Source organism: Macaca fascicularis, chromosome X (assembly GCF_037993035.2).
Source record: "Macaca fascicularis isolate 582-1 chromosome X, T2T-MFA8v1.1".
NCBI lineage: Eukaryota > Metazoa > Chordata > Mammalia > Primates > Cercopithecidae > Macaca > Macaca fascicularis.
This window is the reverse complement of record NC_088395.1, coordinates 160,579,224-160,592,703: the sequence shown is the minus strand read 5'-3', so window position 1 is coordinate 160,592,703 and position 13,480 is coordinate 160,579,224. Positions and strand designations below refer to the sequence as shown.

The window sequence follows — 13,480 nt, the reverse complement described above, 5'->3', positions numbered from 1 at the left end:
GCTCCTAAAGTCTGTATCGCCTCCTCAGGATGCTGATTCCAGGGCACCTGCGCAAATGGCTGCAGTTGGAGCTTTAGAAGTAGTTAGCTTTCTCAGCCTGTAAGGTTCCAAATGTTCAGGTTCTCATTCAACAAAGACTTCAGGTCTCAGGAGGAGGAAAGCAACGCTCTCAGAAGTGCATCCCCTCCCAGCTCTGGCTTGCAGACTCCTAGCTCTAGTCCAAGTTCATCTTCCTCTTGTAGGACTCTTGTGGAAGTGACAAGAAGCCTCGGACACATCTCCAACAGTTCGGTTCTTTCTACCATTTCCCCCAACACTTGGCACGGTCAGTCTTTCTCATGTTAGCCCTTCTACTAAGTATTTGATGGCATCTCACTGTGGCAAGTATGATGTGGTGATATCTCAGTCTCACTGTCCATTTTCATGATGCTAAAGGATGCCGGTTCTGGCATAGCTGAGGATGAAGGTTGGCTACTATCAACTGGCCGAGTCATTGTGTCTACAGTGCTGGTGAGGGGGCGTGACACACACCAGCTTTGGCATCAACAGGTGCTGGGCTGGTAGCAGAACCAGCAGGGTAGGGCCTAGGGCTCCTCCAGACCAGTTGCCACTTTCTCTTGGGCTGGAGAGAAGGCTTAGGGGACAGGCAAAAGGGAGGCACTGAATTGGGAGTGGGGTCTGGCCCGCTTCTTTCCGCTGGGACCTAGATAGATCTCTTCACACTCAGCTTGAGTATCTGCCACTTGGCCCTCCAGGGAACCGGATAGCCCGTGCCGAGCCACAGCCTGTGGTGTACACGTTTACAGCAGCGTCATCGTGTGCAAGGGTTGTGTTCACGCTTCTCTCCTTGCCCGCCCTGGTGACCAGCGGCCCCATGCCTCCTGGGACAGCGCCCCGGTGCTGGCCTTCCCGCATAAGTCGGAACTTGCCTGGATGTCTCAGCTGCCAGAAACCCCAACTGGACAGTCTCTGTCAAACGTATTCAGGGAGACAGCAGTCAGCTGTGTTCTCCCTCCAAGCGATTAGCATTTGAGACAGGGGCAAAGTCTTAGCCTGGGTACTCAATCACAGCTTCTCAAGTGAGAGTATTATTATGTATTGCATCATACAAACTTATGACACCAGGTTAGTATTTTTGGAATTTGTAAGTCTATGTTGTTCCTCATAATTCACTATTACTCCTATTTGGTTTTAAAACTATTTTCCATATATTAAAAAGCAACATTGAACTAAGGCTGTGGTATTCAAAAGGATCCCTGGTTTTCAACAAACGAACTCTTATAAAGAATTCTGCCATGAAAAGGAAACAGTATCTCAATATGTAAAAGTTTTGTTCAACAAGATTCAATAATTTTCGAGTCAGAAAATGTGAAGAGTAAATTTTTTCAAAGGTTCAAAGGAAAAAGCAACCTGTGCAAGCTCCATTAAACCTGTCTTTGCACACACCTCCTGAGCACTTTGAAACTGCTAACAGTTTTAAAGTTTGACTGAAAGTGGCAGTACTTAAAGGCTTCAGGAATCTTTTTTTTTTTTTTTTTTTTTTTTTCAAGAAATGTACCGATAGCCATTTCAGACAGCCACCTGGGATGCTTTCTATTACATACAGCAAAATCTGATTCACGAACAAGAAATTTCTCGCAGTACAAAAAGATAAATGATAATTAAAATATCTCCTTTATCACACAACCAATCTATATAATCCAATCCCTCCTAAAGTGTTTAAAACAATTAGGAATGGAGACACATTGTTTTGCATAAAACCTTTCCTCTTCATAAAACCCAGGGGTGGAAGATTATCATTCATGTAATAAAACCACAATTATTTCCATTTTGGTATTAAATTGTAGCTATACATTTACAAAACTTTATAAAGAAATGTGGCCGGGCGCGGTGGCTCAAGCCTGTAATCCCAGCACTTTGGGAGGCCGAGGTGGGCGGATCACTGGAGGTCAGGAGTTCCAGACCAGCCTAGCCAACATGGTGAAACCCCGTGTCTACTAAAATACAAAAATCAGCTGGGCTTGGTGACGGGTGCCTGTAATCCCAGCTACTCGGGAGGCCGGGGCAGGAGAATCGCTAGAACCTGGGAGGCGGAGGTTGCATTGAGTTGAGATCCCACCGCTGCACTCCAGCGTGGGCGACAGGGCGACACTTCCTCTCAAAAAAAAAAAAAAAAAAAAAAATTAATAAAAAGAAAAATGGGCAAATGATCTGAACGGGCATTTCTCAAAAAGAGACATACATATGGCCAACAAATAAATGAAAACGTGGCTACCATCAAACATCAGCAGGGAAGTGACAATCAAACCACAATAAGGTATCACCTCACCCCAGTTAGGATGACCAGTATCAAGAAGACTAGAGATAACAAATGCTGAGAAAGATGCAAAGGAAAGGGAACTGTTACATACTGCTCATGGGATTGTAAAGTAGTACAGCCACTGTGGAGAATGGTATGGAGGTTCCTCAAAACTCTAAACATAGAACGACCCTACGGTCCAGCAATCCCACTACTGGGAATTTATCCAGAGAAAAGGAAATCAATGTATTGAAGAGACAGCTGCACCCCTATGTTTATTGCAGCATTATTCACAATAGCCAAGGATTGGAATCAACACAAGGGTCCAACCACAAGTGAATGGATAAAGAATATGTGGTGTATATACACAATGGAATACTATCGGCCATGAAAAGAATGAAATCTTGTCATTTGTGACAACATGGATGGAACTGAAGGACATTTTGTTAAGTGAAGTAAGCCAGGAACAGAACGTTAAACTCTGCATGTTCTCGTTCATATGCAGAAGCTAAAAAGAGTTGGTCTTACGAAGGTAAAACGGAAGATACTAGAGGCTGGGATGGGGAGGGGAAGGAAGGGATATGGAGACATTTGTTAAAGGATACAACATTATAGCTAGATAGGAGGAATAAGTTCTAGTGTTCTATACCATTGTAGAATGGCTAGAGTTAACAATAATCTATTATATAGTTTCAAACAGCTAGAATGAGGATATTGAATATTCCCAACACAAAGAAATGATAAATGTTTGAGATGATGGATATGCTAATTACGTTGATCTGTTCACTCTACATTATATGTATCAAAACTTCACTATGTACCCAATGCATATGTAGAACTGGTATGTGTCAATTAAAGAAATAAAAGCTATAAAAACCCATCTCAATGTATATGGTAAATACATACAATTTTACATGCCAATTTTAAAAACAAATAAATTTGAAACATCTAAATTTCTAATAGGAAAGAAATAATAAAGATAAGAGCAGAAATTTAAAACTGTAAAATGAACAAACAATAGAGAAAAATCCACGAACCTGAATGCTTTTTGAAATACCAATAAAACTGAAAAAAGAATAACCAGGAAATATTAGGAACAATATTTGGAAATAAATTTGCCAATTTCGATGAAATGGACAAATTCCTTGAATGACTCAGATAACCAAAACTTGCTCAAGAGAAGTAGAAAACCTGAATAGCCTTCGATCTATGAAAGACATTTCGTATCCTAGGCTCACTCCTGTAATCCCAGTACTTTGGGAGGCCAAGGTGGGAGGATTGCTTGAGGCCAGGAGTTCAAGGCTACAGCGAGTTATAATCCCTCATAGCCTAGACAACAAAGTGAGATCTCATCTTTAAAAAAAAAGTATTTTATTGTTTTTCCTCTGACTCTGTAGATAAAACAGTTTCACGGGAGGGAAAACGAACGAGCAACACAGAAAACTATAGAGAAGAATGTAACTGTCACCCACAGCCACATGAGAGGACTGTCAGGATCCTGGTGGCCCTGCTGCCTGCAATTGCCTCTGCATATGCAGTCACACACACACACACACACACACACACACACAGTCATACGGAGAGTGCATAGCACACATGTATGCTGCATGACCCAGACACATCCATCATTGTCATGTCCCCAACCTGAGTCTCATTTTGACAGCCATGTACCTCCCCACGCTGTTCCCCCATGCCATATGCTAATGCTAGAAAACGAGGTGGGAGGATCACCTGAGGCCTCGCCCATTCCCCCTCCTCACCCACCTTGCCATGCCGGCGCCCGCGTGGGTGTGAATTGGGGGCATCTTTCAAGGGAGGGCAGAAGGAGAACCTGCTGTCTGTCTGCTCCCCACCTCAGGGAGCCCTCCCGCCCTCTTGCGTTTCCTCCTGGGCCCTTGAGGTCACTTGAGGGAAGAGAGGGGAAGCCTAGCACACTGGAGACACAGCTTTGGGAAGGAAGACACAGAGCTGAGCCAAACAAAGGAGGCCGCTCTGGGAAGCTCAGAGAATGAGACCCCAGAGGACAGATGAGCATCATGGGCGAAGCAGGGTCAGATCCCCCGTGAATTCAATACTTCAGCCAAGCAAGGTTTACGTCCTAGGGCAGGAGGGAAAGAGGCAGCTCCAGTTAAGGAAGGGCCGCCCTCTGGAGACAGGCCCCGGGTCACTCCAGGGGTCTCCCTGCAGAGCCTGTAGCATTGCTCCCAGACTCAGTGGGCCAGCAGGTCCCTACCTGACAGTTACTGTGCTCCTGGATCTTCATCTTTGCTCCCTGGGCTTCCGCTTTTGTGCCCGTGATGTTGTCTGCAGGGGCCGGTGGCTCAGCGCCTGGTCAAAGTTGTCTGGACGCATTTACCTGTCTTCGACCTCATTTGCCTGTCCAGGAGTTTCTCAGATGGATTCCTCAAGGTGGGTGGATGAAGGGGGCCAGCCCCTCCACACCTGTGGGTATTTCTCGTCAGGTGGGACGAGAGACTGAGGAAAGAAATAAGACACAAAGTATAGAGAAAGAACAGTGGGCCCAGGAGACCGGCGCTCAGCATACGGAGGACACGCATGGGCAGCGGTCTCTGAGTTCCCTCAGTATTTATCGATTACTATTTTTACTATCTCAGTAAGGGGAATGTGGCAGGAGAACAGGGTGAGAGTGGGGAGAAGGTCAGCAAGAAAACACGTGAGCAAAGGAATCTGTGTCACAAATAAGTTCAGGGGAAGTTACTATGCCTAGATGTGCATGTAGGCCAGATTTATGCTCCTCTCCACCCAAACATCTCAGTGGAGTAAACAGTAACAGAGTGGCACTGCCACCAACATGTCTCGCCTCCCGCCACAGGGCGGGTTTTCTCCTATCTCAGAATAGAACAAATGTACAATCGGGTTTTATGCCGAGACATTTCATTCCCAGGGGCAGGCAGGAGACAGAGGCCTTCCTCTTATCTCAACTGCAAGAGGCCTGCCTCCTCAGCACAGACCCTTCACGGGTGTCGGGCTGGGGATGGTCAGGTCTTTCCCATCCCACGAGGCCATATCTCAGGCTATCACATGGGGAGAAACCTTGGACGATACCCGGCCTTCCAGGGCAGAGGTCCCTGAGGCTTTCCGCAGTGCATTGTGCCCCTGGTTTATCGAGAATGGAGAACGGCGATGACTTTTCCCAAGCATACTGCCTGTAAACATTTTACTAACAAGGCACACTTTGCACAGCCCTAGATCCCTTAAACCTTGATTCCATACAACACATGTTTCTGTGAGCTCAAGGTTGGGGCAAAGTTACAGATTAACAGCATCTCAGGGCAAAACAATCCTTCGGGGTACAGGTCAAAACGGAGTTTCTTATGTCTTCCTGTTCTACATAGACACAGTAACACTCTGATCTTTCTTTCTTTTCCCTACAGGTGGAAAGGTATGTACATCTTTCCCTCAATAGAAAATGCCAAATAAATGTCCAGATAGAGGTTACCACCACTCCTACTGACAGCGTATGAGTCTTCGTTTCCAACTACAGCCTTGCCAAGCACTGGAGATTGTCAACTAATACTATTAATTTACATTAAAATATGCTGTGGTCCCACTGAGCAAATTCCAAAACAAAACTCAAAGGGATCAAGTTGTCTCCAAGCAACTTAAGAGCATCCCGGAACGCAGCTCAAGAATATGTCTGTTTCAGCTTGACATACAGCCCCTTTCCAATGTAGCTCTGGCCAAGATGGTGCCAGCATGTCCGCGCAGCAGACAAGGCACCTCAGCATGTCACGTAGACCCCGCAGCAGCCTGCCCCCTCCCCTGCCTACCATTCATGCCAAGTCCCCCTTTAAAAGGCCCTGCTGTCTGCCCACAAAGGGAAGCAGAGCCCTTAAAGGCAGGAGCCTATACGTCTTCCCCTAAACCAAGCATGGCAGAAAGTCTGCTTCTTCGTAGCAGACATCGCTCTTGTTAATTCGATCTCCAAGAGGTGAGAGAATGAACCTGTGTTTTGGTTATATTGCGTGTACACAAAGATTTTAAATTATTTGAATTACTGTTATCATAATTTCAGAGACAGGGTCTCGCTCTGTCACCAAGGCTGGAGCTCAGGGGTGCATTCATAGCTCACTGCAGCATCCAGCTCTTGGACTCAACACATCCTTCCACCTCACACCTCAGCCTCCTGAGTAACTGGGACTACAGGTGCCTGCCACCACACTCTCCACCCCTAATTTTTAAATATATATATATATATATATATATATATATGTATACACACACACAGACACACACACACATATATATACACACACGTGTATATATATACACACACATATATATACGTATGTGTCTATATATATATTTATTTATATATATAAATATATATATTTATTTTTATATATAAATATATATATTTATTTTTATATATAAATATATATATTTATTTATATATATTTTTTTATATATATATAAATAAATATATGGCCCAGGGTGGCTTCAAACTCCAGGTCTCAAGTCATCCTCCCGCCTCAAGCCTCCCACAGCGATGGGAATACGGGTGTGGGCCACCACGGCCGACCCATATCACACGCTTAAGAGTGAAATGATAATGCTGGTTTTATGCACCTATTCAAGTACATGTTTTTGAAGAATTTTTTCAAAGTAAAAAAGCTCGTATGTTCAATGAAGACAATTTGGGAACAAACTTAATGCTGAGCTGGAAAAACATCATATATGCTACTGTCATATATTTAACATATAAACGCAAGCATATTGAGGAAAGTATTCTAAAATGTCCACAGTACTTAAAGCTGAACGGCGGGACCCAGTGGCTTTTCATTTTCCCCCATTTCCCAAATTGTCTTCCATTACCTTGTGCTACTTCAATCTCTGAATCCCAGAGCCTCCCCTGCAACCCGAGGACAAGGGCACGCAAGTCTGAAGGTGCCTTCGCTCGCCGAGAAGAGACTCAGACACGGAATTGTAGCTCAGTTTTATTTCCTACAGAAACAAACACGTAAGCCGGCCTCCTCCAGCGACAAACAATCAGGCCCCCACAATGAAGTGGCCGCTCGTGCAAGGACCATCCCCTAGGGGAGGAGGCACGACCTAGGAAGGGGCACCAGGCTGGGCTTAGCGCCTTTGTCCTGAGGGAGGCCGAGCCAAAAACACAGGCAGAAAGCACTGCGTAATCCACATCAACAGGGAAAGCTGCTGGAGACAGGAGCTGATGGAGAGCTGGAGTTGGCGGTGGTCCGCAGCAATCAGTCGGCTAAATGTGAGGGGCGAAGAACATTACATTAAAGGTGACACCTCTGCACCCATCTCCCCGGGCTCCCTCGGGTGGTGGCGGGCCTGGTGCACCAGGTCTCTGTTCTGAGACCCTGTGCTGGGGTGTTCCCAGGTCTCTAGAAACCTGACCGTGGGGTGTAGGCGGATCCCAGCCCCCACCCTGCCACGCTGCGCACGCCACCCACCCAGGCCCCGTCCCTGTCCTGGTCCTGAACTGACATAGTCAGTATGTTGCCAGACACGGTGAACTCCTTCAGAAGCACCCCTGGCATGGGGAGCGGTGGGGCATCCCGGGCCAGGCTCCTGTGGGCCAGCTCTGCTTCCATGGGTGTCGGGAAAGGCATGGTGAGGTAGCTGGTGGGGGCCCAGTTAAGGCATCATCTCCTAGGACGTGGCCTGTGCCTCCGGCCTGCTGCTTACCCCAGGTCAGCTTTCTCCACTCCTCACCCCCACCCCCGATTGCCCAGCTCATCCCCCCCAGGCTGTCTCCCCAGGCACTGGCCCAGTAGCACATCCCACTCAGCTGTCTTGGTTCCACACTTTCCTTTGCTGCACCTCAAGGTGACTCCTCCATGCCCTTACAAGGCCCCTCCCCACCCTGCCCCCTGTCGCATCACCCGGCCCCCTCCTCGTCACCCAACCCTCCCTCTCCCCACCTCCCGCCACCCGCTCCCATCTTGCCCCCTTCCCCCCACCTCCTGATCCCCTCCTACACCCGGGTCCCCCTATCTCCTGGCCCCTGCCCCCCTTCCTGCATGACCCAGTGCCCCTAACCCCATCACCCATCCCCTCTCCCCCACCCTGCACACCCCCTACCTCCCAGCCCTTACCTGCTGCCCTCCTCACAGCTGGCCTCCCGTATCCCCACCTCCCAACTCCCACCCCCACCCCCACCCAACCCCTTACTCACATCTCCCCCGCCTCCTCCCCCACCGGGCCCTGCCCTCCCCATCTCCCGGCCCCCACCCCGCCACGAGAACTGTCTAGAACAGAACAGAACGGAAGAGGATACAACTCAAGCAGGCGGCTGTCCGGCCTCCTGGTCCCGCATCTGCAGCATCCATTCAGCCGTGAAGCCGGGCCGCCACGTGGCCCACGAGGGACGCCTCCTCCTGGCCCTGAGACCCCTTCTGGCCCTGAGGCCCTTGCTGCCGCGATGCCCTGAGTACCTCCGCCGCTCGCAGCACCCGCCTCTCCTGGACCGCCAGCATAGCCCCCTGGGCCACCAGGATCGCCAGGGCCCCCTGGGCCATCAGCATCGCCCGCTGCGCCCCCTGTGCCCTGGCCTGCGGCCTGCATGGCTCCTGGGCCTCTGTGGTGTGCTCAGAGAGAAAGTCAGGGCCCACAAGCACGCGGAGGCAGTGAGGCTGCAGGAAGTTCCGCCCCCTGGCGTGACAGGGGCAGCCTGGGATCCTCAGGGCGCCTGCGCACAGGGGCCCTACTTCCGGCCCTGGGAGACCCCGAGCGAGCCCCGGAGCACATGACTGGTTCTCGCCAACCCTGCCCCGCCCCAAGAGAGCCCGGGCCGGAAGGTGGCCGCCATGCCAGCTTGGACCCGTCACCCCTGAGAAGCCGGCAGTCCACCAGGCCCCTGTCCCGGGAGCCCTGCAGGTAGTCCGGTACCGCGGGGCCCAGCCTGTCCCGTCTCCCTGGTCTTCCTCACATCGAGGAGCAAGGCGGGCCTGGGAACACAGGGCCGGGGCTGTGCGGCCGTCGTCCCGGACCCTGCCTATCCTGCCTGTCCTTGGGGGAGCGTCCAGGACAGACCCCGGGGCCAGGCCTCTAACTGGGTTCAGCAGCCTCCGTCCCTGTCCCGGTCGCCCAGCCAGGTGGGGTAGCTGGAACCGCATGTCAGGTGGGAGTGACCTCCTGCCAGCCAAGGTCTCCCATGTGCCAGGTCCACCCAAGGTGGACGGGAGGGCCCAGCGGGACCCAGGGCCGGGTCTCACTCCTGGGTTCAACAGGCTCTGTCCCTGTCCTAGTCGCCCCGCCTGGTGGGGGAGCTGGAGCTGCGTGTGGGGTGGGTTGCGGGTGGCCTCCCAGCAGCCAGGGGCTCCCGGGCTCTAGGCCCGGTGCAGGTGGACAGGCAGGACCTGCTGGACCTGAGGCTGGGTTGGGCCTGGCTCCTGGATTCGGCAGTATCAGTCCCTGTCCTGGTCGCTCTTACCTGGTGGGGAGCTGGGAGATGACCCTGTGTCTGCTGGGTGCTGATCTACTTGTGTGTCCGGAAGGGGGGTCAAATCCACGGGACAGGTACCTCTAGAGGCATGCAGGGGTGAGGGCGGCACGGCCCTGGGAGCTGGATGTCTGTGCCAGGCACACCTGTGGCAACAGGAGGTGACCGGACAGGGTCTAGCCCTGAGGAAGGGGGAGGTACTGCAATCCAAACCACTCTCCCCCACCGTCCAAATCCAGGAATCAGCAGCCTCTGCACCTGGGAAAAGCATATTGACACTCACGTGGAAACTAAAAAAGTTGATCTTTTGGAGGTAGAGCAGAATAATGGTTACCAGAGACTGGGAAAGGTGGGGAGGGTGGGGAGGTTACTGGGGACAAACATATAGTTGGATAGAAGGAGTAAGTTCTAGTGTTTGATAGCACTGTAGAGGGACTATTTATTGTATATTTCAAAATAGCTAAAAGATAGGAAATGTTCCCCAAAAAAAGAAATGATAAATGCTTGAGGTGGTGGAGGATATCCTAAATACCCCGACTTGATCATTACATAGTGTGTGCGTCTGCGTGTATCAAAATATCACATATACTCCATAAATATGTGGAGTTATCATACATCAGTTAAAAATGTTTTTACTTACAGGAAAGAAAAATTCACCCAAGCTCTTGCGTGTACCTCCAGTTCATTATTTTCACTACTGTATTTCATTGCATATATTGCATTAAATGATGAATTTTAAAAACCAGAGAACACAACTTGGTAACACAATTACACCTGGAATAGCTGAAAATGAGACATAACCCACTTAGTGATTGCCATCCTTCCTGTCATCCTCTGCTCAGTCCCCATTCTCAGACAGAGGCAGGCTAAAGTTCTTACCTTCAACAGGTCAGGGAAGGGAGAGTAAAGTACACGTGACCCTGTCTTAGGAAGCAGGAAGACAGAGGGAGGGTCTCCTGGTCCCCATTATTTTCCCGGCCTATTATCACCAGATCAAGTCAAGAAAGGAAGTCCTAACTGATTGAGAGATTCCCGGAGATACTGCCACTGTCCTGGAAGTCTCAATCAGCCACTGGGCCGGAAATCTCCTCCATCAATATTTCAGCCAGAGCAACATCTGCCACTAGATGGCATCAAACTCCAGCCGGGATCAGGACAGATTTGGATGGTCCAGTAGGCTTGCCTCGTTCACTTCATTAACCCCACAGTAACACAGTTTCACATTGTATGTGATTGGATTTCTTGGAAACTACCTATTACATTACAGCAGAGTTTCCTAGTCCTCTAATTTATCCATTCTGCTGATGATGGGCAGGCATTTGGATAGTTTCCATCCCTTGGCTATGAACATACTTGTACAGGTCTCTTGAAGCACACGTCCAAGTTTCTTTTTGGAATTGCTGTATCACAGGCAATACATATCTCGAAATTTACTAGATAATGCCATGTTTTTCCAAGTGGTTTGAGCCAATTTTCGCTTCCACCGTAATGTATGAGAGTACCTATAGCTCAACATTCTCATCAATAGTGACGGTACTAGTCTGTTCTCGCATTGCTATAAAGAACTACCTGAAACTGAGTAATTTATAAAGAAAAGAGGTTTAATTGACTCACAGTTCTGCAGGCTCTACAGGAAGCATGGCTGGGGAGGCCTCAAGAAAGTTACAATCATAGCAGAAGGCAAAGAGAAAGGAGTCGCATCTTATATGGCCAGAGAAGGAGAAAGAGAAAGTGAAGGGGGAGATGCTACACACTTTTAAACAACCAGATCTCGTGAGAGCTCACTATCATGAGAATAGCAAAGGAGAAACCAACGCCCATGATCCAATCACCTCCCACCAGGCCCTTCCTCCAACACTAGGGATTACAATTCAACATGAGATTTGGGCAGGGACATAAATCCAAACCATATCATTCCACCCCTGCCCCCTCCCAAATCTCATGTACTTCTCACATTGCAAAATACAATCATCTCCTCTCAACAGTCCCCCAAGTCTTAACCCATTTCAGCACTAACTCGAAACTCCACAGTCCAAAGTCTCATCTGAGATAAGGCAAGTCCCTTCTGCCCATGAGCCTGTAAAATCAAAAACAAGTTAGTTACTTCCAAGATACAATTGAGGTACAGGCATTGGGTAAAGACTCCCTTTCCAAAAGGGGGACATCGGCCAAAACAAAGGGGCTACAGGCCCCATGCAAGTCCAAAACCCAACAGGACAGCCACTAATTCTTTTTTTTTTTTTCCACTACAAAATAATTTATTCAAACACACAGCTACAGCGTGAGACTCCTGTGTACAAGCACACTGATGCTCCTGACTACCCTCAACTAGAGGACCCTTTTCTTCCCTCTTGCCTTGCAGACCTCTTCTATCGAATCTTTCATGTACTGGATCTCCTTGGCCAGGGAATCTGCCCTCTCTTTCAGTGCCTCGTTCTTCTTTTCCAGGGCTTTGCACTCACCAGCGAGGACCTCCTACTCCACCCTCTTCTTCTGGTGATACCTAGTTCCTGCTGTTCTGTTTTTGCTCCATTTTTTCAGCTTCTTATCCAGTTTCTCACCCTTTACTTGTGCTGCTACCATCTTCTCCCCAGGAGGGTCATAAGGTTTGGGACAGGCAGAGCCACAGAGGACACCTGGAGATGGCAGGCTCCTACTCGGAGAGCCCCTGGAGGTGTGCTGGGGAGAGCTGAGATAGGACTCTGGGCTCATACAAATGCCACTATCATTATCTGAGGGAGTGACTTCCTCCTTTATGCACTGAGGGATCATGGAAATGTAAGCAGTGAAGTCTGGCTTCCTATCTCCTTCAGAGATATCTGCTTCACTTCCCAGCTCTAGACTACAGGAATAATCTAGAGTGGAGGACAGGACCTCTGGGGAAAGGGGAAGAGGTTGCAAGAAGGTGAAGGGGGCAACCTGGTTGGGTTTTGTTCACCTTTCTGGGAGATGGCAAATCGGGTTCACCGTCTGAGGGGGCTCCTTATTAGTCTCCTGGACTAGGGGGACAAAGAGATCACACGAGTCATCCAACGTGGCCAGAAGCTCATCTGGCATGGTTTCCAGGTCATCTATACCCAACAGGGCATTAAAGTCGAACTCCTTCAGATCCGTTTTCTCCAACATCCAATCTGTCCCAAAGAAAGCATCCTCCTTGCCATTGTCGGAGGCACTCACCAACCCACCCACAGGCAGCCATTCGGAGGAGTCTGCCTTAGCCTTGTCGCTGGAGAACCCATGAAGTTTGAAGTGCCTGGCCACCTCCAGGTAGTCATCTAAGAGACCTAGGCTTTCTTCAGTCCCCAAACCTGACTGGTCAAAGGGGGACATCAAGCCCCCACCAACACCTCACTGCTCAGGAAGCTCATCTTGGTCATGGTGCAGTGCTTTGCTGGAATCAAGGAATGTGCTTAATTCGAAGGTGTCTTTGTCAGTTACAGCAATGCTGCTGCTGAATGCTGTGAGAAGTGCCATGGCTTAAGCCGCCGGTGGGTGCCACTGCAGAGCCTGGTGCTGCTGCCACCACTGCAAAGGCCAATGCTGCCACAGGCACTGCTACCCCTAATACGCCATGGTGGCCATGGACCCTGAAGGCCGGAAGGAGGGAAGGCACGCACGTGCAGAGGAAACTACATGTGTGGGCGGGCACAGCAGAAAATCGTCATTAATTCTTAAAGCTCCAAAATAACCTCCTTTGACTCCATGTCTTACATCCAGGCCACACTGATGCAAGGGGTGGGCTCCCAAGG

At 49.5% G+C, this 13,480-nt stretch overlaps 1 protein-coding gene and 1 pseudogene across 2 annotated transcripts; both read right to left on the bottom strand.

Annotated features, from left to right (window-relative positions):
• Positions 1–7,244: 7,244 nt before the first annotated feature.
• LOC135964356 (cancer/testis antigen 1-like) lies at positions 7,245–11,464 on the bottom strand. 2 transcript variants are annotated; one of them, XM_065538753.2, is made up of 3 exons: positions 8,568–11,464; positions 7,741–7,909; positions 7,245–7,535 (listed from the first exon to the last, which is right to left on the bottom strand). In XM_065538753.2, the coding sequence occupies exon 1, from the start codon at positions 9,403–9,405 to the stop codon at positions 8,620–8,622; it is 786 nt and encodes a 261-aa protein (XP_065394825.1). In that variant the 5' UTR covers positions 9,406–11,464; the 3' UTR covers positions 7,245–7,535; positions 7,741–7,909; positions 8,568–8,619. The 2 variants fall into 2 exon arrangements, with proteins under 2 accessions (XP_065394825.1, XP_005595072.1); XM_005595015.5 differs by having other exon boundaries at positions 7,775–7,909; positions 8,568–11,458.
• Positions 11,465–11,961: 497 nt separating this feature from the next.
• Positions 11,962–13,246, bottom strand: LOC135969320 (cyclic AMP-dependent transcription factor ATF-4 pseudogene; annotated as a pseudogene).
• Positions 13,247–13,480: the final 234 nt, after the last annotated feature.